Genomic DNA, 25,021 nt, shown 5'->3' on the forward strand with positions numbered 1-25,021 from the left:
AAAGGCCTCCGAGAGATAAGAATTTAACAACAGTTAACAACCACTTGAACATTCAGAATGTCGGTCGCAAATGGTTCTTTAAAATTAATATCCGGTTTAGTAAGTATATTAAAAAAATAAATTAAAAAAATTTACTTAAAAATAAAAACCTTGGACTTAAGACATTCTTTTTATACTCTCCCGCAGTATCGTGTGTTCAAAGTGAAGCCAATTTTTGGAAGTTCGCTAAATACCAATAATTTTCAAAGATTTTTGCACGTTTCAACAAATTTTAACGGCGTCGTCTCGTTTAAATTGGCTGATATCGGTGAAGGTATTAAAGATGTGGTTATCAAAGAATGGTTCGTTAAAGAAGGCGATAAAGTGTCGCAATTTGATAATATTTGTGAGGTGCAAAGCGATAAAGCCTCCGTCACGATAACAAGTCGGTACGATGGAATTGTTAAAAAACTACATCACAAGGTCGACTCGATTGCTTTGGTAGGAAAACCTTTACTTGATATCGAAGTAGAAGGAGGTAAGTTTAAGCGTCGGATTATATACAAAGATCATTGGACTTAATCTATTTTTAAGCGACCAATCCTAACATTTTGAAAGTTTTTGATACAAACCCGCGAAAATTAAACGATTCAAACATTCTCTTTTCAGAGGAGTCTTCTTCTTCATCATCCGAATCGGATGTTTCCGATGGCGAATCCAAAAAGGAACCTCAAAGCGGTATATAACCCTTATTAATTAATCAAATTTAATTAAAATAAAATTTTTTAGCCCAAAAAGATATTAATGAAATTAATGACATAAACATAGCTTTATGTATCCCATCAGTTCGAAGACTTGCCAAAGAACACAACGTAAATACATTAATAATTCTTTAAAATTAATAAAAAAAATTAAAAATTTCTAGATCAACCTCTCCGAAATAAGAGGAACCGGAAAAAAAGGAAGGATTTTAAAAGAAGATGTAATTCGTTACTTAGAATCAAAAAAAGTTCCCGCAATACCAAGGGAAACCCAACCAATTAGAGAATTCAAATCCGCGGAAATAAAAACGCGTTCTGACAGAATAGAGCCATTAAAAGGATTTCAGCGGGCCATGATCAAAACTATGAGTGAAGCCCTAAAAATTCCTCATTTTCTTCTTTGCGAGGAAATCACCGTGACTAAATTAACATCGTTAAGGAAATCCATAAAGCAAGAAGCTGAGAATCAAGGGATTAAATTAACGATGATGCCTTTCTTTATAAAAGCGGCCTCGAATGCTTTGAGTCGTAACGATGTTTTAAACGCAACGTTCGATTCAAACTCGGAACTCGTCACTTATCACGGTGCTCATAATATCGGGGTTGCAATGGATACTAAAATCGGGCTTGCCGTGCCGATTATTAAAAACGTTGATCAATTAACAATTTTAGAAATAGCCCAAGAACTTAATCGATTGATGGTTTCGGGAAAAGAAGGAAATTTTAGGACTCAAGATCTTCAAGGAGGAACATTTACTTTATCAAACATCGGAATTGTATTTATTTGTTTTAATTAATTATTTTTAATTAAAAAATTAATTCTTTTTAGATTGCTGGAACTTACGCGGCTCCCGTAATTTTACCGCCTCAAGTAGCCATTTTAGCAATTGGAGCTACTCAAACGCTGCCGAGATTCGATAAAGATAAAAATTTGGTTGCTGAAGATGTTTTGAATGTAAGCGGATCTGGTGATCATCGAATCGTGGATGGCGCGAGCATGGCGAGATTTTTGAAAGACTTTAAAAAGCAACTTGAGGAACCAAACTACCTCTTTTTAAACTTGTAAATTTAATTCAATTTTGATTCAATAGAAGTGTTTTAATTAAAGAAATGCAACAAAACCCAGATAATGATTTATTTTTTTAAAGAAATAAAACAAAATCTTTTTAATAATCAAAAAGAAAATATTATTTAAATAAATTATTCATTAGATTTAATTATAATACTTCAAATTCCTCCGTTTCGATATAATCGGAATCTAAATCATCCCCGTGATAATCGATTTGAGAGTTATGATAATGCGATGGAGTTGCTTGGGCGTCTTTACCATGTCCTTCCGCAAAAACAAACATAGGATAGTCAATTGTGGCGTTTGTTGTTTTTGGGGGAATAGATAACTAAAAAAAATTAATGTATTTAAATCAATATTTATAAAAAAAAATTTCTTACCATATTTAATTTTTCTTTAAGATCGATGAAATCATTTTTACTAGAACAATAAAACCCAATACAACACGATGGATCCATTTTGCTAAGATGCATTTTGCGAGGTGATCTACAATGGAAGCTTGTCAGTGGAAAATCGCTCGCCCACACGTCGACCATTTCTTGACAATAATGTGGATCTAAATGGATTAATTTATCATCTTGATAACCGATAAAATATAAAGAATGTTTCGGTCGACCCCCGATGACGCCTATACATTGTTCTAAACTAAAAAGTGCCGTTAAACACGGGGCGTAAATTTGATTAAATTTTTCCGCCCCCAAACGGACTGGAATGAGAAGTATCAACGATTTCCATTTGCCATCTTTTAATAAACACTCTTCTAAAATGTCTTCTGTATAAACTGCGCAATCTTGAGCTACGTAAACGGTAATTGAATCGAATTCGTAGTTATCTTGTGCGGCAGATTTTACAGCTTGCCTAAAATAAACAAAAATAAAAATACATAAAAAAAAATGAAATACAGTAAAACCTCCTTAGAGCGAACTCGAAGGGTCGAAAGAATAACTAGTTCGTGGTAAACGAATTCGTATAAACCGAGTAAACAATAAAAAACAAACGTGAAGTTTTTTTGTTATCGAATATTTTTTTATTAATGAATAAACTATTATTTATTATACAGGGTGAGTCAGAAAGAATGGGAAATCCGAATAATATGACGATTTAACCTAACATGTCTTATACAAATGTCGGTGGTTTTTAATACACAGGGTGTTGAAAGTTAAATTCTTATTTCGAAATTTCTTGATAATTTTGAAGGTTTTTGTACTATTAACATAAAATTTGATAGTTAGATGTTTTCGAGCATGAGAAATACGAAGCGGCATTAACTAAAGCGGCATTACTCTGGTGGGCTGGAGATGATCATTACCTTCATCACTATCTACAGATGACAAGGATGTAGTTGTTGGCTCTGGACAAATGGCCAAATCGTTATCGGCATTAACGAAATCTTCAAATGAAATTTCAAGTGGCTGTATCTCTTGTAAAACAGACCATTCTCTGGGTGCTGGTGGTAACAAATCTAAATTTTCTTCATTTGTTAAATCAGTGTTCGGTCATGCTTTATTAAAACAACGTTTAAATGTTTGTTGATTAACTGGATTCCAAGACAAACCTATTGCTTTAATAGCTTGTAGCAAATCCCATTTAACATTTCCATTGTTTTCAATAGCAAAAACAGCAAATTTCACTAGTTTTGCCTCGTAAAATGATTTAAAATTAGCTATTATGCCCTGGTCAAGTGGCTGCAATCGACTTGTAGTGTTGGACGGAAAGAAATACACCGTGATACACTGTTGGAAATAATTCACGAGCACACCCTATATAATCTGAACGCGTGAAGATAAATCCATAATATTTGCGGAGCACAAAGGTTTACTGTAGACGAGTTTATTCAGGGAGTTTCGAGTTGTTCCGTCGCGGCATTGTTGACTGAGCCGCCCTTCCAAGTGGAACATTCCGTCGCTATGGAGACCGAAGTGGATGGAAAATACCGGTCATTTTTAGTGTGGTGTGAGGGACCACATTGTTATCGTATTCTGTGCGCAATGGATGGGCGATCGCGTTACTTAAGCGAGGAATGTTTGTGGGTATGCACATTGAGGGTGTATCGTTCTATGAAATTGCGCATCGTCTCGAGCAGTCGTTATCGGCAGTGCAACGGGCATGGCGAGAATGGTCTGAGGTATGACATAGGTACCTTCAGCCGCGACCGGGACGACCCTGCGCGTCCCCAGCACACGAGGATCGCGCTCTTGTGCTCAGCGCTTTAGCGTCGTGTGTGTCCTCCTCAAGGCAACTTGGAGCTGTTTGGCCACCGGCAGGGGTAGGCACACTGACTACGCGAACTGTACGGCGGCGTTTAGTAGATAGTGGATTGCGCGCGCGTCGTGCGAAACAGCGGATTCCAGTAATACTCGAGCACCGCAGCATACGTCACGAGTGGGTCGACACTAGACATTAGTAGGTTGCCGAGTAGAGGGACATTTTGTTTTCCGACGAATCAAGATTCGAATTGAGCACCGGTGATGCGCGAATTTTAGTTCGTCGGACCCGTGGTGATCGTCTACTCGAGCAGTGTGTGCAAGAATGCCCTATCCACCGACAACCAAGCATTATGGTATGGGGTACGATTACATATGGTGGACGTACACGTCTGCTGCGTGTATAGCAGACCATGACGGGTCAACGATACGTAGATGAAGTGCTATGGTCCGTTATACAGGTCTGTTATACATGCACGACAACGTACGACAGCACATCGGGCGTGTTGTACAGACCTTTGTGGAAGAGCACCGTATACGAATGCTTCCATGGCTAGCTCGGTTTCCGAATCTGAATTCGATCAAACATGTTTGAGACATGACTGGTCGGAGACTTCTACGTTATTCGGCTTCCTCGACTAACGTTGAGGAGCTATGGAGGCGAGTAGAGGTGGCATGGTTGGCCATCACTCTCGCTACAATACAGCGACTTATAGACTCCATGCCACGTCGTGTAGCGATGGTACGCGAAGCTCACGGGGGATACTCTCGCTACTGATGTTTCTCCTCCCAGCAGAGTTGTGCCGCTCTCCATGTGAGAGTAAGTTACACTACTTTAGTACTACTTCCATACCAAATTTTATTGCGCTAGACACACGCGTTTAGATTATACAGGGTGTGCTCGTGAATTATTTCCAACAGTGTATTAGATAAGTTTAGGTTTTCAGTTTTATGTGCAGCACAGTTGTCTAAAGTTAAAACAATATGACGATGTTGGGCAATCATCTTCTGATCTAGTTTGAGTAGTTATTCTCGAAACGCTTGAGCATCTATCCACGATGACACATGATGAGTATAATCACATGGTAAATGTGATTTATCAACATTTTTAAAGCATCGTGGGTTACGCGATTTTCCTATTACCCACGCCTTGTACTTTTCAGATCCATCCGAATTACAGCACAAAATCATAGTCACCCGTTGTTCACTTTTTGCACCTCCGTGACAACGTTCTCCTTTAAAATGTAAGGTACGGTTGGGCATTAAGTTGTAAAAAAATTCCGCTTTCATCCATATAAAACACATATCGTGGGGCGTATGAATTTTTAACGGTTATAAAATTTGATAACCACAAATTTACGGAGTTTTCGTCTACTTTTACTGACTCACCGCACATTTGTAAACCAACCATGTTGTGACGTTGTTGGAAACGCCATAGCCATCCTAAAGAACATTCAAAATTTTCAATTCCATATGTCGCGGCAATTTTCTTAGCTTTATCCCGTAATATTGGTCCTGAAAGCGCTATGTTAGAAGGTCTCATATGATTAAACCATTCCAATAATTCATATTCCACGTCTTCATAGTTTGCAGTTCTTATTCGCTTCGATTTCGTTGAAAATGAACTGCTTGCAATGGCTCCAATAATTTGTTTACGTTTCTTAATGATTGTAGAAAGAGTCGATTTAGGAATTTCGAACTTTTTTGCTATTTCTGTTTTAGTTAACTCAGATTTATCTACTTCATCCAAAATCATTTTCTTTGTTTCAATATCAATTGCGTTCTTTCTTTTTTTGTTTAGCTTTGACGACATTTTGTGTTAAGATTTAAGAACTATTCTATTGAACAATTTATAAAAGACTAAAACATGTTTAAACGTGTTCGTGAATTCGCTATCGATCGTCTTTAGTGTTCGACTGTTTTCGATCGAGTTCGAATTATCCGAACGAAATTGTACGTTGGGATATAAAATCTAGTTCGCAGTTCGTATAAACGCAAATTTGTCTTAACCGAGCAAAAAGTAATACAATTTGGAAACAAATTGCTTGGGACTAATACTTTGTTCGTGATAACGAGGTGTTTGCGTTAACCGAGTTCCTCTAAACGAGGTTTTACTGTAATTAATTAAGAATAATATTTACTTTAAAAGATGTGCCACAAAACCAGGTCCGTACCAATCACCAGCCTTTTTACCGGAACTTTCCCCAAATCGGACCAACTCATGAATGGAAAATGGACTATTTCTACTTTTTTTATCACCAAACCATTTGATTATTTTCCTATGGTTCACGTTTTCTATCACAAGTTCACGCGTTAACGGTTCTAATTCAGAATTCCATCTCCAACCAAAAAATTAAGACAAATTTTTAAAACAAACACAAGCTTTAAAATTAAATGTGATAATTTTTAACGGTGTTAATAAAATAAACTTACTTCTTCCAAGAATGTGACAAATCAAAGCTTGAGCAAGCATCATTTGGCCACTCCTCAGCATACAACCCCATCCGCAATCACTACTGTAAGACGATCCATTGAGAAGAGGAAATTCCCTTCGATAAGTCATCCAAATACGACTTATAAAATCTGATTTAAAACCTTCAAAACCTTCATCTTCATTTGTTGTTAACTAAAAATTTACGCAATAATTTATATTGAATTATAACGTTATTTTAATTTAAATAATTGAGTGCAAAACAACCTAAGAAAGATCATATTACAGAATTATCAGCATAATTACCACCTTAATCAAAGTGAAAAAAACAAATTCTTAGCTATAGTATGATTTGAAGAGTTGAGGAGAATCCGTGGGGAGTAAAAGTATCATATATCATTCGATTTTGTGCCAAGGCTCTAGTACTCTACATGCCCGTTTGCAAAAAATGTATTCAGCTACCAATGGACTGGTTCAATTCATCTAACAAGTAGAATTCCAGAACATGAACGACACAAATTGTTTTGTGATCAATATTTTACATCTTACTGCAAGAACTATTAGAAAAAGGTGTGTTTGTAGCAGGAATTCGCTGCAATAGACTTGAAAAATGTCCCTTGAAGTCTAAAAATGTAATTTTTTAATGACACTATATCGTACTTTCCTTAGATCACGAAAAGAGACTCTGAGAGTAAATTTTCCATTAGTTCAATCTAGCCGTTTGTAACTTGATTAGAATATCACTCAGAATTGGAACGGGAAGGAGCTTTCACATAGCCTAATTAATACACCAAAACGAGGTAGACCATTGTACGAAAATTTTTATATTGCAGGAGTCGTGTAAAGTATACAGGATTTAGCACGCCTTAGACAAATGTAATGCTAAAAGCTCTATATTTATTTATCTGCATTGTTGTTTTAACATGTATTGAGATTAACTGATGTCGATGAAAGCCGACACAAAGGGTTCTCAAAGGATTCTCCGTTCCAAGATAACAGAAAGGAACCTGCGCCCGAGATGTTATAAGCTAGGTGTTAATCAATTTTGGGTTGATATGATATTAATTGTAATCAGGAAAAATTAAATACTCTCTACCAACAGTTCAGCCGAGCTAGAATTCAAACATTCAGCATATGTCAACCAACATTCTTTACTAACAGCTTAGCACAGGTCCACAATTATTACTTCAATCCAAAACAAAATCATACACTCTCCATCTCAAAACTTGTAGTTTTCAAAAATAAGCCGAGGTCGCTTGCGGGCGAGGGTCAATAATTGATATGATGTCAACCCAAAAGTGATCACTACATTGAAGCAAAATCATACACTCTCCACCTTAAACATTGTATTTTTCGTGAATAAGCCGAGGTCGCTTGCGGGCGAGGCGCAACAATTATTATCGTATCAACCCAAAACTAGTAAATACATTGAAGCGCCTCACCCGAGGGACCTCGGCTTAACCCAATAGCGCCCACGAATACCATATGGTATCCGTGAATTGCATGTAATCTCGGGCGTTAATGGGTTAATAAAGCAAAATGCTACACTTTCCATCTTAAAACTTGTAGTTTTTATAAATAAGCCGAGGTCGCTTGCGGACGGGGCTCAATAACACTAGTTTACAAATTTTAATCAATTTTTTTCTCACAGACAGCGATATTTTTTATAATGTAGAACTGATTCTGAAACTGTCTTCAGTTTTTCTCCATCACGTCCAGTTTTCGAGGTACCCCCAAAAATGTGGATTAAAACGTAAATTAAAAAACATAGTAACGGTTTATATTCAGTATATATTTTATTTTGCATAGTGTGGTTCTGTAGCTATATGGACATGAAAGTAGAGATCCAGACGAACATTTTGAGGTATTGATGGCATAAATCGGACACTCTGTTATTGTGCTACAGCCTAAAACAACTCAACAAAATCAATTTCTTTTTTTTCACTTAATCGCACCGTAACAAAAAAGTTTGCTATTCTATCATGTAGAACATTTAATTCTCTAAATATCGAAGCATTGGACACCATGGTCGAACGAAATTTCATTTTTTGTCATCTTAACTGCATTGTTAAAACATTATTACGAACAATTTTTTTTAATAAAGAGATTAAATTAATTAAATTCACTAAAATCAATCTTATTTTACCTGTTCTAAATATTGAATTTTAATTACTGATATGCTTCATATATCAAGTAATTAAAATTTATTGGCGGTCTCTGCTAGATGACATTTCTCCACTGTCACTTTTACTCTTATAACTTTTTTTTGGTTTTTGGCTGATCTACAAACGATACCAAACTTTTCTTTGTCTTTTTGTTATACTGTCTAGAGGTTTATATTATAGATTATATACAGGTTTACATGACAGAGTTTTCTGGAACTTTTATGGAATTAAATTTTATGTTTAATATATAGTATTATAGTATATTGTTAGTATAGTTCGGGATATGATTAGTTTTCGACCATTTGTTGTATGTCTTTGGGTTGATTTCTCTGATCATACTACAGAAATAATCTCCCACCATCTCTGCGTCCCAGTAACCTTGATAATGTCTTTCCAATGTCATTAAATTCTTGATGGAACCACTCGCCTTGTTCGTCACTTTCCGCTCCAAGATTGTTTGGAAAAAAACTTGTAATTGTGCAATAAGTTGGAAAATATTTCGCGACAATCGCGGTTTGAAGCTAATCCACGCCGTTGCTTTTTTTGTTGTTAGTGTTGCAATGAATTTGTTGCTAGTTTTCTTATTTGAGGGCCAACAAATATGCCTTCTTTCAGTTTAGCGTATGATAGTTGTGGAAAGAGGTCGATAAGATATTTATTTATATTATTTTATTTATTTGTTTCTTTAACATTGACGGCATGAACAAGTGGAATTTGGTAGTGTGTTTCCATTATGAAGTAAAGCTGCTTTAAGCATGTTTTTAGAGCTATCGATAAAAAAACGCCATTCACTTGGTCTGTGATCTATCCTCAATTCATCAAACAGTCTGTGCACGTTATTACAATAACAAATACTTGCTCTTTCGTGAAAAATTGTGCAAATGTTTTACCTCTGTTTCTATAAATAGTTACACGGGTTGTAGGGTGTCCTCAGTATCAATGTTCGACAACTTCAGGTCTCTAGCTAAGTCACTTAGTTCTTTCTGTGCCGTTTATTTTGGCATCATAGTCACTGCTAGACGACATATCTTCACTCTCCCCTTTATTCTGATCACTTTCACTGGATTGCATTAATCGGGTATTAGGATTTGGTCTTGGTAAAATTTCGCTGTGCGGAATCGGCTGTTTGGATGATCTTACATTAGGATAAAGCAAACTTTTCTTTGTTTTTTTGTTTATGCCGTCTAGATTTATATTACAGAAAAAGCAGTCAAATGATCTGATAGGGCATCTGTGACCATAATGCCCTGGCCACGAAATTACGCCACCAGCGTCAAGTTGCTACAGGCGTCATAGCAAACTTCGCTATTTTGTGGCCTTGTAGATATAGACTCATACATTTGTTTTTGACGCTCGACGCTTGCAGCGCAAAGCGAATTCGCTAGGAGCTTCGCGGCTCGTGGCACATTGGAATACCAAACTGTAAACGCGTAGATTCACCCGCCATTCATTTATTCAAAGTCCATGGCTTGTCTACATTCGTCAAAGCAAACCCAAAATAATGAGACTACGCGTGTTTTATAGCGGTTGTAATTGGTCGTCCCGTCATCCCGATAATGTATTGTCCGCAAATAAATCAGGACTGTTCTTGCATCCAAAACTTCTGCTGTTGCTAGTCATTATCAATAACATTTTTACAACACTTTGTTATTTTCTTAAACGAAAGGCCACTGAGGTGTCTCAAGAAGAACTAAATATTATGACAATATATTCTCCTTTTATACTAAAAAATATTCAAAAAAAGACTGTTTAGCAGAACAAGGTTCTAATGCATAAAGAAGTGGAGTTATTAAAAAACACATTTTTCCAGCAAGTGATTGTTTTTTAAAAATGAGAATCTCTTTTGCAAAAAAAGTCTAACAGGTAAACGCGCGAGTTCTTAAAAACTTTTTCCAAGAATGTTATGTTTGGGCGGCGACATCAAGATAAAGTGCTTCCCGGAAGATGGACGGGTCGAGGTAGTCCATTGGCATGGCCATCTCGATCGCCCGACAGCAATCCTCTTGATTTTTATTTTTGGGGTCACTTAAAAATCAGAGTGTACGTCACCGAAATTAATACTAAGCAAGGATTGCGAAATCAGATACAAACTGCTGCTTGGACAATCCGCCAACACCCTACCCTGGTGGTAGACCGCGGTATCATAGCATCATCACCAAAGCGTACAGTCTTTGCTTCCAGAAATCACCTTACACAGCAACACCAAACTATTTCATTTGTTTAGAACTGATACCACCACACTTGTTTGACCTTCTGCAAAAAATGTTTACATATATTTGAGTGTGTCGTTTGCTCACGTCCTTCTGATTGCAAGCTATCTTCAGATTGAATGCTATGCAGTGAATACTGAGGAAGCTAATACTCAGCAAGGATTGCGAAATCAGATAGAAAGTGTTGCCGAAACAATCTGCCAACAACCTGGTTTAGCCCAATTGTCTATAGAAAATATTGGAAACAACTTGTAATACTTGCTTTGATGTCATTTTAAAATCTTATATGTATTCTTGATTTGAAAGTAAATTTCATGGATATCTAGAAAACTGAACAACTTTTGCTCCAATTTTTTCACCTATTACTCATTATTTGTCATGAGGAATAAACCCCCAAGTTTATGCATATAAGTTGAGAATCAGCCTGTATAATTCTTTTTTGATTTTCCGATTTATGCCATCAATACCTCAAAATGTTCGTCTGGATCTGTACTTTCATGTCCATATAGGTACAGAATGTCCATATTGTACACTATGCAAAATAAAAAATATACTGAACATGATCTGCAGAGAATAAGTGAGGGGTTACTACGACTCCACCTCTCACATTCCAATTCGATGGCAAGAGAAGACTGGGATAAAGTAGACAGGATAGCCATGGAGAAGGCTGAACGTGAATTCCAAAGATGTCGGGATAAGCAGATTAAGAAATTCGAATCGCTGGACCGTCACACCCACAAGAGGAAAAACAACGATTTGCCAATTGAAACAGTTGTTATTAACCGATCAAGCGTCCCATTAACAGAGGAGGAAACTAAAGTAGTCGCCAAAGGCTTAAATTACGCAGTCGCTCCAAAGAGGGTTCCCAAAGAAGAAATTATATGTGAAGTGGAGCGTCTATTCGCAGAATACCTGCAGTGAAAGCAGAAGAAATTCGTTAAGACATAGCGAGAGTGCTTAAAACAGCAAGGCCACCAAAATCAAACTTAACAATGAACGAAAGAAGAGCACTACGAACGATAAGGGAAAAACCAGACATTATCATCCTACCAGCGGACAACGGAATGCGACCGTGGTTATGGACAGAAAGGAATACGACGACAAGATCAAGAGCGGTTTGGACTCAGCCACCTATAAGAAAATAAAAAAGGACCTAACCGAGAAGATAGATAGGAAAATGAAAGAACTGGTAAAATCCACAGAAATCCCAGCAGATCAACACAAAAGCTTATTCGTATAGGCTCCAGTACCACCAAGGATATATGGATTAATTAAAATCCATAAACCAGACGTCCCACTACGCCCTATTGTCAGTGCCATAAATTCTTCCACCTATCAGCTAGTAAAACACCTTTCCAAGATTCTGTCTCCTTTTACAGGTAGAACAGAGTCATATGTCAGAAACTCTACACATTTTGTAGAATCAATTAGGAGTATGAAGCTAGACCCTCAGGATCTGCTGGTAAGTTTCGACGTGGAATCTCTATTCACCAGAGTACCAGTCAAAGATGCCGTGAATGGTCTTCGCTAGAAACTCATCCCGGAGGGTTTGCCCAAGTATGTCCCAGGACTAGTGGAGTACTGCTTATCGTCGACATACTTCAGCTGGAAGGGGGAATTCTACGAACAATGCGAAGGGGCAACCATGGGATCACCTCTGTCTCCTGTGATAGCCAATTTTTACATGGAGATGTTTGAGGAGGAAGCGTTAAAGAAGAGTCCTTGGAAACAGAAGCTATGGCTCCGTTACGTCGATGACACTTTCGTGATCTGGCAATATGGAAAAGAGCAACTCCAGGAATTTCTAGACCACCTCAATTCACAGGACCCCATGATAAAATTTACCATGGAAACAGAAACTGCAAAACAGTTGCCATTCCTGGATGTGTTAGTCACTAGGAAGACAGATGGGGGCATGGAACTGGGAGTATATCGGAAGAAGACGCATACGAATAGGTACCTGCAGGCTTCATCCCACCACCACAACAGAAGACGTCCGTGATTTAAACCCTCTTCCAGCGAGCAGAGAGGATATGCGATAAAGAGAACTGCAGAAAGATTCCTAGAAGATGTGCTACAGAAGAACGGCTATACGATGGGAGATATCCGACGAGCCACCAAACCACGCAAACAGCAGGATGACTCCGTAAGTACGACACGAGCCGGTTTTATCCGGCTTCCTTTTGTTTCAGGTGTGACGGAGCGAATTCTGAGGCGTCTGAAGAAGAATGATATCGTGGTACGATACGGTACGGTCAGTAAAATACAGAACGCTCTACCGATAGCCACAGACAAACTAACCCCATTAAAGGGAGCGGGAGTCTACCGGCTATCGTGTAGTTGCGGGAAATATTACGTTGGCCAAACTGGACGTAACATCGAGTGCCGCATCAAGGAACACGAGAGGGACGTCCGACTAAGGAAGATCCAACAATCTGCAGTCGGAGAGCATTGCCACCAAGGAGGACACAGCATAGAGTTCGAGAAAACCAAAGTGCTAGCAAGAAACGGACATTACTTCCAAAGATTTACGAGAGAGGCGATAGAGATTCATCGACATGGGAATAACATGAATAGAGAAGATAGTTGGGAACTCAGCCGTACATGGAAGATGCTAGTGAACTCAACGAAGCCTTCTCCACCCGGATTTGACAAAAACATCTTAGTTGATAATTAGACACTAATTAGTTATTAATTACCTTTTCATGTATTTATTGTCAAATTTTAACCGAATTCGTCAGTTCGAACTTGTTTCTGAAGAATGTTGCAACATGGCATCCGAAACGTCAAAATTTTTTTCAAAGAACGCACAGCTTAACCCGAAAGTTCCTAGTTCTAGTTTTAGTTTAATTTTTGTGTTAATTTACGATTTTCCACATTTTTGGATATATCTTGAAAACTGGACGTGATGGAGAAAAACTGAAGACAGTTTTAGAATCAGCTTAAGATTCTACATTATAAAAAAAATATCAGTCTTCGAGATTTTTCTTATAAACTAGTGTAATTGATATATCAACCCAAAACTGGTTACTACATTGAAGCTTAATAAAGCTAAACACTTTAAACATTGTAGTTTTCATCAATAAGCCAAGATCACTTGCTGCCGAAGCTCTTCAGTATGTGTCAACCAAGTTAGGGTGGATATGGTATTAATTATAACATAGTTTAGCCCAGGTTGCTTGTGGCTAGAGGCTTTTCAGTATGTGTCAACCATGTTGGGGTGGATATGGTATTAATTGGAACGCCTCGGCAGCAAGCAACCTTGAATTACTCTGGAGAAATTGGTTTCACAGCTTCCTGAATTAATGTTATCGAAATATACAAATTAAGATGATCTAAAACATAGTTATTAATATAAGCATACTTTTCAATTTCAGTTTCAATTAAGATCATGATTGATCCATCTTGAATCTTGATGTAGATTAATGAAGAAATTAATTTCAGATTTATTCCTCATTATATCAATATAATTAAAATTTTAACATTTTGCACTCAACAATTAAATTGTATTACTTACATTCCCTTGACTTTGAAAAGCAGCAACATCAGTTGCTACCTCTGTTAAATCAGTATTTTCAAGTTTTTTGTGGTAACATCTGCCGAGGAGCCACACCGGAGATTCTTTTGAGAAATTAGTTTTTAATTTCATGCCTAAAAACAAAGAAAAATGTAATTTAAATATATATTCTTAGTTTAGCCTGCTGATGAGTCAGATATAGATTTACCATATTTAACGTTATTCCACATGGAAAGTAGTCTTGTTTTGACTTTACCCTCAACATCTAATCCTCCATCATCTTCTTCTCTACCACCTGATGAGCCAGGATTACCGAAAACGTTGGAGAGAAAGTGCCTGCTATCGTTGAAAGCCGCAGAGTGGACACTCATTGTGTACATCTTTTAAATGGATTACATAGTTGAATGATTCAAACTGTTCCCATATAAATGAACCATCACTTTCCTAGGTTATGTTAATAATGTGAAAACTAAAAATGAACTAAATAATTCTTTGTACTCGTGTCGAATGAATCAATAAATTTTTACAATTCCAAGATAGTTAGTATCATTGGTAAATAACATTGTTGATTTTTTTTGTAAATGGATATTTGGAGATAGTGAAAGGAACTATAAAAGTCAAGTCAGATTTGGTGAAAACCGAAAAGTTACTAGAATACATTTGGGTCAGAATCGATTTTGTTTTGAAAATGAGTTTTATTTTTTCACCTACTTGTAACAAATATGTTCACTTCCTTGTTTCGATGTTATTCAATAAACCGTTTTATAAATGCGATAGCAACTAAAATAACTGACTCTCTGTAATCTAAAACCAATTTTATAATCGGTCTTGTTTACTTAATCCCGTTTGGTTTTATTATCTTAATCGCCGAATTAAGTCCAACCTGACTCAATCTTTATTTTCACACTCGTAACAATTGTTTAAACAATTATTGACGCAACAATATATATAAAAAAAGAATTTTTCAATCTCCTTTGTGAGCCCCATCTATGGATCAAAAGATTAAAATTAAACATCATTTATTTATTTCACATCAATTTATTTAACAAAATAGTCGAAAATCACAAAAATTTTGTTTAAATTGATCGCCGCCCCAAATTGACCCCGGCAACAACATCGGATTATGGAATAATATTAGCACGTACGAACTTGTTTTGGCCTGCAATACATCCACATTCAACAGCCAAGACGAACATCGCGGCTTCTTGTCGACTTGTAAAGCAAAAATCAACATCGCAATTTTCATTACGTCTATTACGTTTTACAATACTCAAGATAGAGGTGATGTTTTTGTACATTTCATGAAGTTTGCGATGGCTTATACAATCCCACACGTTTTTCACCCTTACTGTATAAATGCGGTTATACATAACCCTATCCACAATCCTACGTTCAGCTCGACTGCGAACGCCCCATCGTCCACGGTAAACGCGTTTTCGGCTCCTATAAAATGAGAAATAAAGCGTCTTCTCAAAAAGAGAGTTTAAACCCACCTTATCGCAATATTAGGACTATTCTCTTTTGAGGTTGTAGATGCCTGTCTACTAGATAGGGTGCTCAAAGTTATTGTAGATTGAGTCCCTAAACCCGAGTCATTATCACCTCTGTCAAAGTTCCTTCTATTAATCGGAGCCATAACACAAAAATTCGCAACTTTTAGATTAGATTTAGAACAAAAAACCCCTTTTTTTACCCCCTTTGCAGCCCAAGCTGTGCCAGTGTCAAAAAGCAAACATAAAATGGCGGAAACAATTGTATTACACTACGTTTAAATTGTTCTAGAAGGTTTTTCTTTAATCGCAATTTCTTTTCGAATTTAAACGATGTGTTTATTTTTGATGAATAATATTATTTTATCGTAAAATAATGAGATATTAACAATTAATTCTTTCGTTTTAAAAAAAGTTTTTAGTGAAATATTGCGTTGCGCCATCTAATGCATACAATGGGAAATAAAATTTGTTTTTGGTTATCCAGTAGATGGCGCGTTTTAAAATTTTTAATTATAACATAAACCTTGTTTATAGATATACATAGTTATTTAACCGCAATATACAATATGTTTACTCGACGGACCTTGTTTACTTTAACAGCAAACGAGAAAATCATCATGAATGAATTGAATAAAATTGGAAATTCGACTTGTAGTATAAGTTGCATACCCATAACAAAAAATTAATTGAATTTATGTGATTTAACACGGAATATAATATACCAAATAAATCATATTTTTGGTCAAGGTACTTGTGGTCTTCTGTTGTACGTGTCATTATCGGACACCTGTATATTAATGAACTTTTTTAAGTGGGACTTTATTGTGTTAACTGAACATAACGTAAATAATGAATAATAATAAAAAACAATAAATTTCGCTAACTGCTTATAATTACAAACTACAAATTACTTATGTATGTTGTAAAATAATAACTTTATTGCTTCTACCACGATTTTTAAAGTTTTGCGATACCATTTCACATTCTTTGTATATTAATGTTCTAATTAGTAAATGAAGCATGGAAATTCGATGGTCCTCACACACAGAAAAGCAGTCGGGGTACTTTTTAATAATTTTCCACTCATTGACTCTTTTATATGTTTAGCAAACGTGTTCTTACTTAATTTAATTATAGATCGTTGCATATCGCATGGATTTTTAAGTGTCGTGCGTTTAATAATAAATATATAAGTGTAATAAAATAATTTATTGCACGTTTCACAAGAAAATTTATCGACACATTTTTTTACAATGTATACCGCGAAATATACCATGTCACAATCTTCTACACATGTCTGTTGAATCTATAATTTTCAACTTTTAATTTGAAATTTCAGGTGATGATTAATTTGTCTATGAAACTTATTATAAAACATACATATGAAATAAAAGTTCTTACAAATTTGTACGCTTTGATGGTAAAGATAACCATAACAGATACTAACAGACAGGCTGCACAATTGGAAATGAGTTATGCTGATTATACGCAAGCGTTAAAGGATGTGACGAACCGTACTTGGAGCACCGCAAGCAGTTTTATCACGTGTAAAAGAAAATGTGAATTGATAACGTGGAGGTTGTTGAAGGTTTCGCCCCCTTATAATAAGAGAAATAATCAACAAAGAAAAAATAAAGTGAGAAGTGAGAAAAAACAGATTCCCACCCTCATATTTGATGTTTATCAGTTTGGTAAGAATTTTTTTGTAAAAAAATTAACCCTTAACGCATAAGCCCGAGTTTGACTCAGGCAACTAAAAATGGCGAAATTGTGCAAGACCAAATCTCACTCGGGATAAAGTTTACAGTTATATTTACTGTATATTTTTACAACTTTTGCGCAAAAAATGTATGTATGGTTTCAAAATTTATTAAGGATTACTTAATAAATTTTAACAACTAAGTCAAATGATATTTTTTTTACAAACTTTTGACAAAAGAAATGTACGTTAAGGGGTTAAAGTTATAAATGTGAAATTGCCATAAAAACACGTTAAAAATAAAAAGAGAGTGCAGAAAAGTGAAAAACTTACCGAAAAATCACTTTAAAATTTTTGTTGTTAGACTCTATGGAAAAATCCCTGAAACGGGTCTAAAGATTTAAAAATTTTTCCGCAATTTTTAAACGGGTCATAACCGGGTCATCAATATTTTTTCAAATAGCAATCCTCCATTTTTATTACGGAATTTTAAAGAAGATTTTTTTCTGAATCAAGTACAGTCAATATCAATCAATATTGATTAATATTTTTTGTATAAGAAAATTTTCGAGAAAAATTACTTTAAAGTTTAATTATGTACTTCAAATTTGTATAAATGATAAAAATACCAGTAGGCATGAGTAGAGCGCGGATTTTTATGCAGTCAAATTATAAGAAATATGCGCATAAATATGCAAGCTTTTTATCCGAAATATGCAAAAAATATGCAAAAATATGTGGAAATACGTAAAAATATACCTTTCTTATAGTTGTAATCGATTTATTTCTATCACATTTTTGTATATGTTTTGCAATTTTCACATGTTGTTCTATTTGGGACTTCCTCTCACACGTTTGTTAAAAAAGAATAATTAAAAAAGTTAGCCATAGACACTCAACAGATTAAAAATTTAAATCTGAGACTATAGAACAGATTCGTAACTATTTTTCATTATCGATCATATGTAAAAACATATCCTAAGAAAATGGGACATCAAATTTAATATAGTTTTAATTTAACAGTTTTCCATTTTTTTTAACTCGTGTTAAAACTAGTGTAAAAATCTATGAGAAATACAATTTCGTTGTCGTCAAACCATTGGTAACTTCGCTGAAAACTCTAATTTTTAACTTAAATCTTTCGCTAAAACGTTACGACATAATTTTTAAAAAATTACTTACAACTTTGGCACAAGCTTTACAAAATAATTCCTCGTTATTTAAATTTAGTTCGGGATAACATTTTATCCACTGGGTTACAGATTGGTAGATTAATGTTCACTCACACTGAACACAGCCACAGTAACTATGGTTGGGGATTTCCTTAAACTTAAACTCAACAGCGCTAGGGATTCCCCGCATGTTTCTGTGAAATTTTGTCAACATATATCCTGTATTGTGCTTGAAACTAAAAGGTATGTTCGTATATTTACAAATATCGCAGTCTCGCAGTCATTATATTTATTTTATTAAGCACCAAGAAACAAATCTAATAAAATGACAAAATATGCGAAAATATGCTGTAAAAGGCCAATTTATGCAACAACCAAAAAAATTGTAAAAATATGCAAAATATGCAACTTTTTTATTGTACAGATGGCCTTATTTTTCTGTAATTCACCCAGAAACCAATTTAGAAAGAAATATTCCAGAAAATAAACAAGATGCATTTTGCATAAAATCCGAGCCCTAGTCATGAGTAACTATGGTAACCAATTATTTGTAATAATTCCCTGAGTCTCAAAAACTGATTTAGTACCCGATAATGTTGACCCAACTCCATTCCAACGGTTATTAGTTATTCCAACAAAATGGCGCACCACCACACTTCAAGAAGCTTTACTAAATCAGTTTTGACACTCAGGGAATTGTTTAAAACAAGTGGTTACCATAGTTAACCACTCCTGATGGCTACTGCTATTTTTAACATTTATACAAATTTGAAAAAAAAAGTTTAAGTAATTTTTCTTGAAAATTTTCTTAAGTAATCAATATTAATATTTATCAAAATAGTAAATAAATAACTAAAACTTCTTTTCTTGCAATTAATTTCTTTATTTTAACGGAACCGGTTTCGACTAGTTATATACAGGGTGATTCACATAAGAACCGACACAGAGCAGGGACATGTAGAGGACAATAAATTAAGATGATTTAACGCAATTTATCTCTATACTAAGTTGTACCCCTGAGGAGTTATAGGCCTTCAAAGTTGGGTCTTAAATTTTTAAATCATTGAATATCTTCGTAATACATTAAGCTAGAAAAGCCAAATTTGGTATACGTTATGAGTGTACTGAAGGTATTAATTGGTAGCAAATTGAGACCGATTATGGCATTTCAAAGGGTTGATTAAGGGTGATGGTCTCCTAAATTTTGACAGATTTTTTTAACCTTTTGGTGGATTTAACACATTATTGCCTCATTTCATGTGGAATTTAATTCTAAAACTTTTTTTACTCTTATTATTTTTTAAAAAACATTGACCTTTTCATAGAAAACTCAAATAACTAAAGACACGTATTTCATTAATGCTACATAAAATCATCGAAAATTCAGTAGTCGGCTGTGAAATTGTACGTCAAACTTGACAAATAGGTTATAAAATCTTGTTGTCAAATAATTTTATAACCTATTTGTCAAGTTTGACGTACAATTTCATAGCCGACTACTGAATTTTCGTTTATTTTAAGTAACATTACGAAATAAGGGTCTTTAGTTATTTAAGTTTTTTATGAAAAGACAAAGTTTATTAAAAAATAATAAGAGTAAAAAAAGTTTTAGAATTAAATTCCACATGAAATGAAGTAGTAATGTATAAAATCCGTCAACAGGTTAAAAAGATCTGTCAAAATTTAAGGTACCATCACCCTTAATCAACACTTTGAAATGCCTCAATTGAGTTCAATTTGCTACCAATTAATACTCTTGGTATACTCATAACGTATACCAAATTTGGTTTTTCTAGCTTAATTTATTACGAAGATATTGAATTTTTTAAAAATTTAAGAGTCAACTTTGAAGTCCTATAACTCCTCAGGTGTACAACTTAGTATAGAGGTAAGTTACTTTAAATCATCTTAATTTATTGTCCTCTACATGTCCCTGCTCTGTGTCGGTTCTTATGTGAATCACCCTGTATATACAACGAATTTTTTCGTTGTAACAATAAAAAGAACGATAAAATTATAATTACATAATTACATTATAATTATGTGCAGGATTATTCTGCCATTGCTGGAATAACATCATACAATGTAATTATGTACAGGTTTATCTTTCTAACGATGCTAAAATTATTTGTGTAAAATCGTTAAAACATTAAAGATGTGAATGAATTTAAAAAAATAAAGGATGTCAAAACTTATCCCGAACGTTAATAGGAAATGAAATATATTTGATTGAGTCCGTTCAGGCTGGCGTATTGAGGTGGACTGAAGGTCAAGAGTGCAACATGGAAAGGTGAAAGTTGGGGGAGTTGGTGGGAGTAAAGTAAATGTAAATTGTGATGTTATACATATTTTAAAAAATTTCTGTAATTGTAATTGTTGAAGTCTGTTAAATCATTAAGAAGTATGTCATCTTCATTATATTGATGAATAAACAATTCTTCATAAAGGTCGAGTTCTTTTGACCTCTTAATGTTTTTTAAGAGTTCCAAGTTTTTTAATGTAGTTTTGTGTTTTTGATTGTGTATGTGTTTGTAGACGGCGGATGATTCTTTAGTAAGATGTTCCCTAAATCTGGTGGTGACATTTCTGCCTGTCTGTCCTATATATAATTTATTACAATCACCACATTCTATCTTATATACACCACTTAGTTCACCCTTTTCAAATTTGTGTTTACTATTTATCAGGATTTGACCAAGCTTATTGTTAGTGGTAAAGGCAGGGATAATGTCAAAATTATCTAGATTTTGTTTAAATTTGTATTGGAGGGAAGGGTTGCAGGGAAGGGAAATTAATCTATATTTTTTCTTAAAGTGAGGATAGATAAGATTGTTTAAACGTGAAGCGTGTACTTTATTGTATATTCGTTGTAGGTCCCTTATATTAAAATCGTTATTTAGGCCAATTTTTAATATCTTCTTAAGTTCGTTTAAATAATTATCTTCATTGACAGGTATGGAGCTGAGACGGTTAAAGAAAAACCTGAAACTCGCCTCTTTGTGTTGGTTACAGTTATATGAAAATTTAGAAATGACAGAGTCTGTAGTGGTAGGGTTTCTGAAAATGTCAAATTCCAGAATCGTTTTCGTTGCATTTCGAGAAATTACAAGATCCAAGAAGTTAAGTTTACCATCAACTTCCATTTCAGTGGTGAACTCGAGATTACATATGTTATTAAAAATGACTTTTAGAGCGGAAAATTTAGCTGGGTTACCATTGTATATAATGAAGATGTCGTCTACGTAGCGACCGTAAAATAAAATATCGTTGGTAAATAATTTATATTTTTCAGAAAACAGTTCATTTTCGAAATTGTTAACATAGATGTCGGCAACAATTCCAGAGATAGGAGAGCCCATGGGCAAACCATCTTTCATTTGGTAAAAACGGTTGTTGAAGACGAAGAAGTTTTGGTTACAAACTATTTCAAGGATATCGAGGAAACAGTTAATTTCATTAATGTCTATTTTTAGTATTTGTTGTTCTGAAATGAGGTATCTTTTAATGATTGCAACGGAAGCGATCGTGGGTACGTTAGTGTACAGATTTTTGATGTCAAAAGAAATTAGCTTACATTTTTTAGAGACTCTGAAATTCTTTAGTTTATGAATGAGATCGGTTGAATTTTTTATGTTGTAAGAGAATGAACTTTGAAAGGTGTTAAAAAGGAATGACTGAATGATTTTCGATATTTTATTAGTAGGTGTGTTATTATTGCTGATAATAGGACGAATACTTTTTTCTTTTTTATGAAGTTTTATTAAGCTTTTTAGAGTGGGAATTAAGGGGTTCATTTCTATACAGTTATAAGGAGTGATATTAAATTTCTTTAGATAAAATTGATTGGTTTTGATTTGTTTTTTGAGTCTGTTGTTGAATTTAACGGTAGGATTATTTTTAATTTCTATAATATTGTTCTCTTTGAAAAAAGTTAAGGTTTTAAAGATGTAGGAATCTTTATTTAGAATGACAAGACCTTCGTTTTTGTCTCCCAGTGTGACAATAAGGTTTTTTTCTTTGATTTTGTGTTTAAGATCTTTTAAATTTTTTAATTTATGGAGAACAGGGTTTACATGGAAGGATTTCGTGTTGACATCTTTAATAAAATTGTGATTTTCCAGAAAAATTTGTTTTAAATAGGGGTTATAAAGAAGCTGTGCTTCAAGTTTTAATGCTAATTCTACAGGTTTGGTTGTTGAAGGTAAAGTGAATTTGTGATTTAGATTGAAAATTTCTATGTCGTTTTTTGAAAAAACAACGTTAGAGAGATTGGTAAATCTAGGAGCAAAAGTTATATTATCCAGATTATCAACGATGACGTCAACAATTGTTTTTTCAACGTTCAAACGTTTAATGGTGAATTTAAATTTAGGATCAACCTTTTTATTATTATGTGGACGTGGATTAAAGCTGTTCATTGTACATATTAATCCTGCTAATGAAGCTACTTCATAAAATATTCCTTTATGCAATAAATGTTGTTCATCAAGTACATGAACATTATACGTTGGGACAATGAAATTATTTGTTGCTTTAATGCTAACTGTTAATTAACACTATGTAATGTTAACACTATAATGTGACAAGTGGTAAAAATTGTAAGTATGATTAGGTAGTTGATAAGTTTTTCTTATCATAATTTTCTTGAAAGAAATTCGTTGATCACAGGGTATCTTTTATCCTTTCACATTCAGTAATTTTCTAACATAAATAAAGTAATAGTAATCAGATAATTAAACACCAAATTAATTTTTTAGGCTTTATTGTACTGCAAATAAACTTTAATTTAAAAATATTTTCGCCAATTGGCATCACAAAAGGCTGTTAGCGCAGCCATTAACACAATAAATTCAAACAAGTTGTGAAGAAATCCAATTAAGTAAAGCATATTTAGATGAACTCAGCTTCATCATCATCGGTACGCATATCTCGTAATTGATTTACGATGATGCGTAGGCCTTTTTCTTTGACATGATTTTTATCACTTAGGTATCCATAATTATTTCCTCACATTGCTTCCAATTCATTAACAAACTATCGCGATTAGTATCAAACCCTGCCATAACGTTCATGTTAATATGTAATATAACATGTTGTAAGCTTTTCTGGTAGAATTACGGCCTTTTATAACATGGCGTATAACGTTTTGAACTTGTATGAAAAGACCTGTTTTTTAAATGTAGTTTGTGTATGTTACCGTCCATCTGTATAATTCAGGTACTCTATACAATGCTTAAGTAATGTATAAAATACCTGGGGTGTCTAGGAAATGTATGAAATATTATGAAGATTATTGTGCCTTAGATACTTTACCTAGGTAATGTATACAATTCTTAGGGATTACGTAGAGTACCTGTTGGTCGACGGGCAATGTGTAAAATAAATAGATTTTGGTCTGTATTTATCAATTTTTATACATAATAAACTTTTTTATAATCGATAAGTTATTGTACAAAAAAAGGCACCTAGTACCTTTCTGTAACTATAGTAAAATCACAATTAAATTACAGTAAACTTAATTTTTCTGCGTGAACTAACATAATGTCATTTGCTTATAAGCAATCAACTAGTTTAGAGGGAACGTTCATGGTGTGTCCTGGCATTGAGCATTGCGTACGACAAGCAATAATAATATAAGCTGACCGTTTTTTCTTTTGTTTTTACTTTTGTTAATATATTATCTGTTGATTTTTTTTGCTTATTTATTATTGTTAATTTCAACTATTGTCGTTTTCTTGTTATTCAGAATTATCTATTTTTGTTAAGAATTCTTGTTAACTGCATTTTTTTTTCTTGTATTTATTAGCGGATGCTTCGCTGGGCTTGACCCGTCTGCATCCCAAACACTTTTAAATAAATAAAGTAATAAGTATTAAAAACTTAGGGAACAAAATAATTCTGTAAAAACAAGACGTAGATCTACTGGCCTATCAGAATTGAGTAAGTAAATAATATATTTATTTATTCTTTTATGAGGAATTATCGTGACATTTTGAAGTGCATAAAATCTTACTTTTAAGAAATGAACACTTTTTAGTATCACAGTGTTTTTTGCAAACTGATGCGGTTCCGTACAGCTAAGCGTTTTTTAAGCATAATAGGCAAACAACTTTAGAACCATTGCCTTCTGCCATATCTTTCTCTGGAGCAGCACAAATAGCATGAATGGGTCTATTGCATGTTCTACATGAATGAGCAGCCGTTGTCTCTTCAGTACAAACATAGCACAAGAGTGGGGAATCCAATGATTGCTCACGTTCTGATACGAAATTCAGAACATCTAAGGGTTGTCCATGTACCTCAGAAGGAAGACTTTCAACA

At 34.4% G+C, this 25,021-nt stretch overlaps 2 protein-coding genes across 3 annotated transcripts; one reads left to right on the forward strand and one right to left on the reverse strand.

The window, feature by feature from the left end:
- The first annotated feature begins 6 nt into the window (after positions 1–6).
- Positions 7–1,861, forward strand: LOC111413877 (Dihydrolipoamide branched chain transacylase E2). The gene is made up of 6 exons (XM_023044998.2): positions 7–99; positions 187–517; positions 649–717; positions 769–851; positions 905–1,516; positions 1,570–1,861. The coding sequence occupies exons 1-6, from the start codon at positions 58–60 to the stop codon at positions 1,804–1,806; spliced, it is 1,374 nt and encodes a 457-aa protein (XP_022900766.1). The 5' UTR covers positions 7–57; the 3' UTR covers positions 1,807–1,861.
- LOC111413875 (Autophagy-related 4b) lies at positions 1,862–15,140 on the reverse strand. 2 transcript variants are annotated; one of them, XM_071199096.1, is made up of 7 exons: positions 15,048–15,140; positions 14,545–14,805; positions 14,337–14,470; positions 6,445–6,639; positions 6,155–6,357; positions 2,190–2,667; positions 1,862–2,137 (listed from the first exon to the last, which is right to left on the reverse strand). In XM_071199096.1, exons 2-7 carry the CDS (start codon positions 14,714–14,716, stop codon positions 1,958–1,960), a joined length of 1,362 nt encoding a protein of 453 aa, XP_071055197.1. In that variant the 5' UTR covers positions 14,717–14,805; positions 15,048–15,140; the 3' UTR covers positions 1,862–1,957. The 2 variants fall into 2 exon arrangements, with proteins under 2 accessions (XP_071055197.1, XP_071055196.1); XM_071199095.1 differs by lacking the exon at positions 15,048–15,140 and adding an exon at positions 14,864–14,971.
- Between the last annotated feature and the right edge of the window lie 9,881 nt (positions 15,141–25,021).

The sequence above is a fragment of the Onthophagus taurus genome, chromosome 8 (assembly GCF_036711975.1).
Source record: "Onthophagus taurus isolate NC chromosome 8, IU_Otau_3.0, whole genome shotgun sequence".
Lineage (NCBI taxonomy): Eukaryota > Metazoa > Arthropoda > Insecta > Coleoptera > Scarabaeidae > Onthophagus > Onthophagus taurus.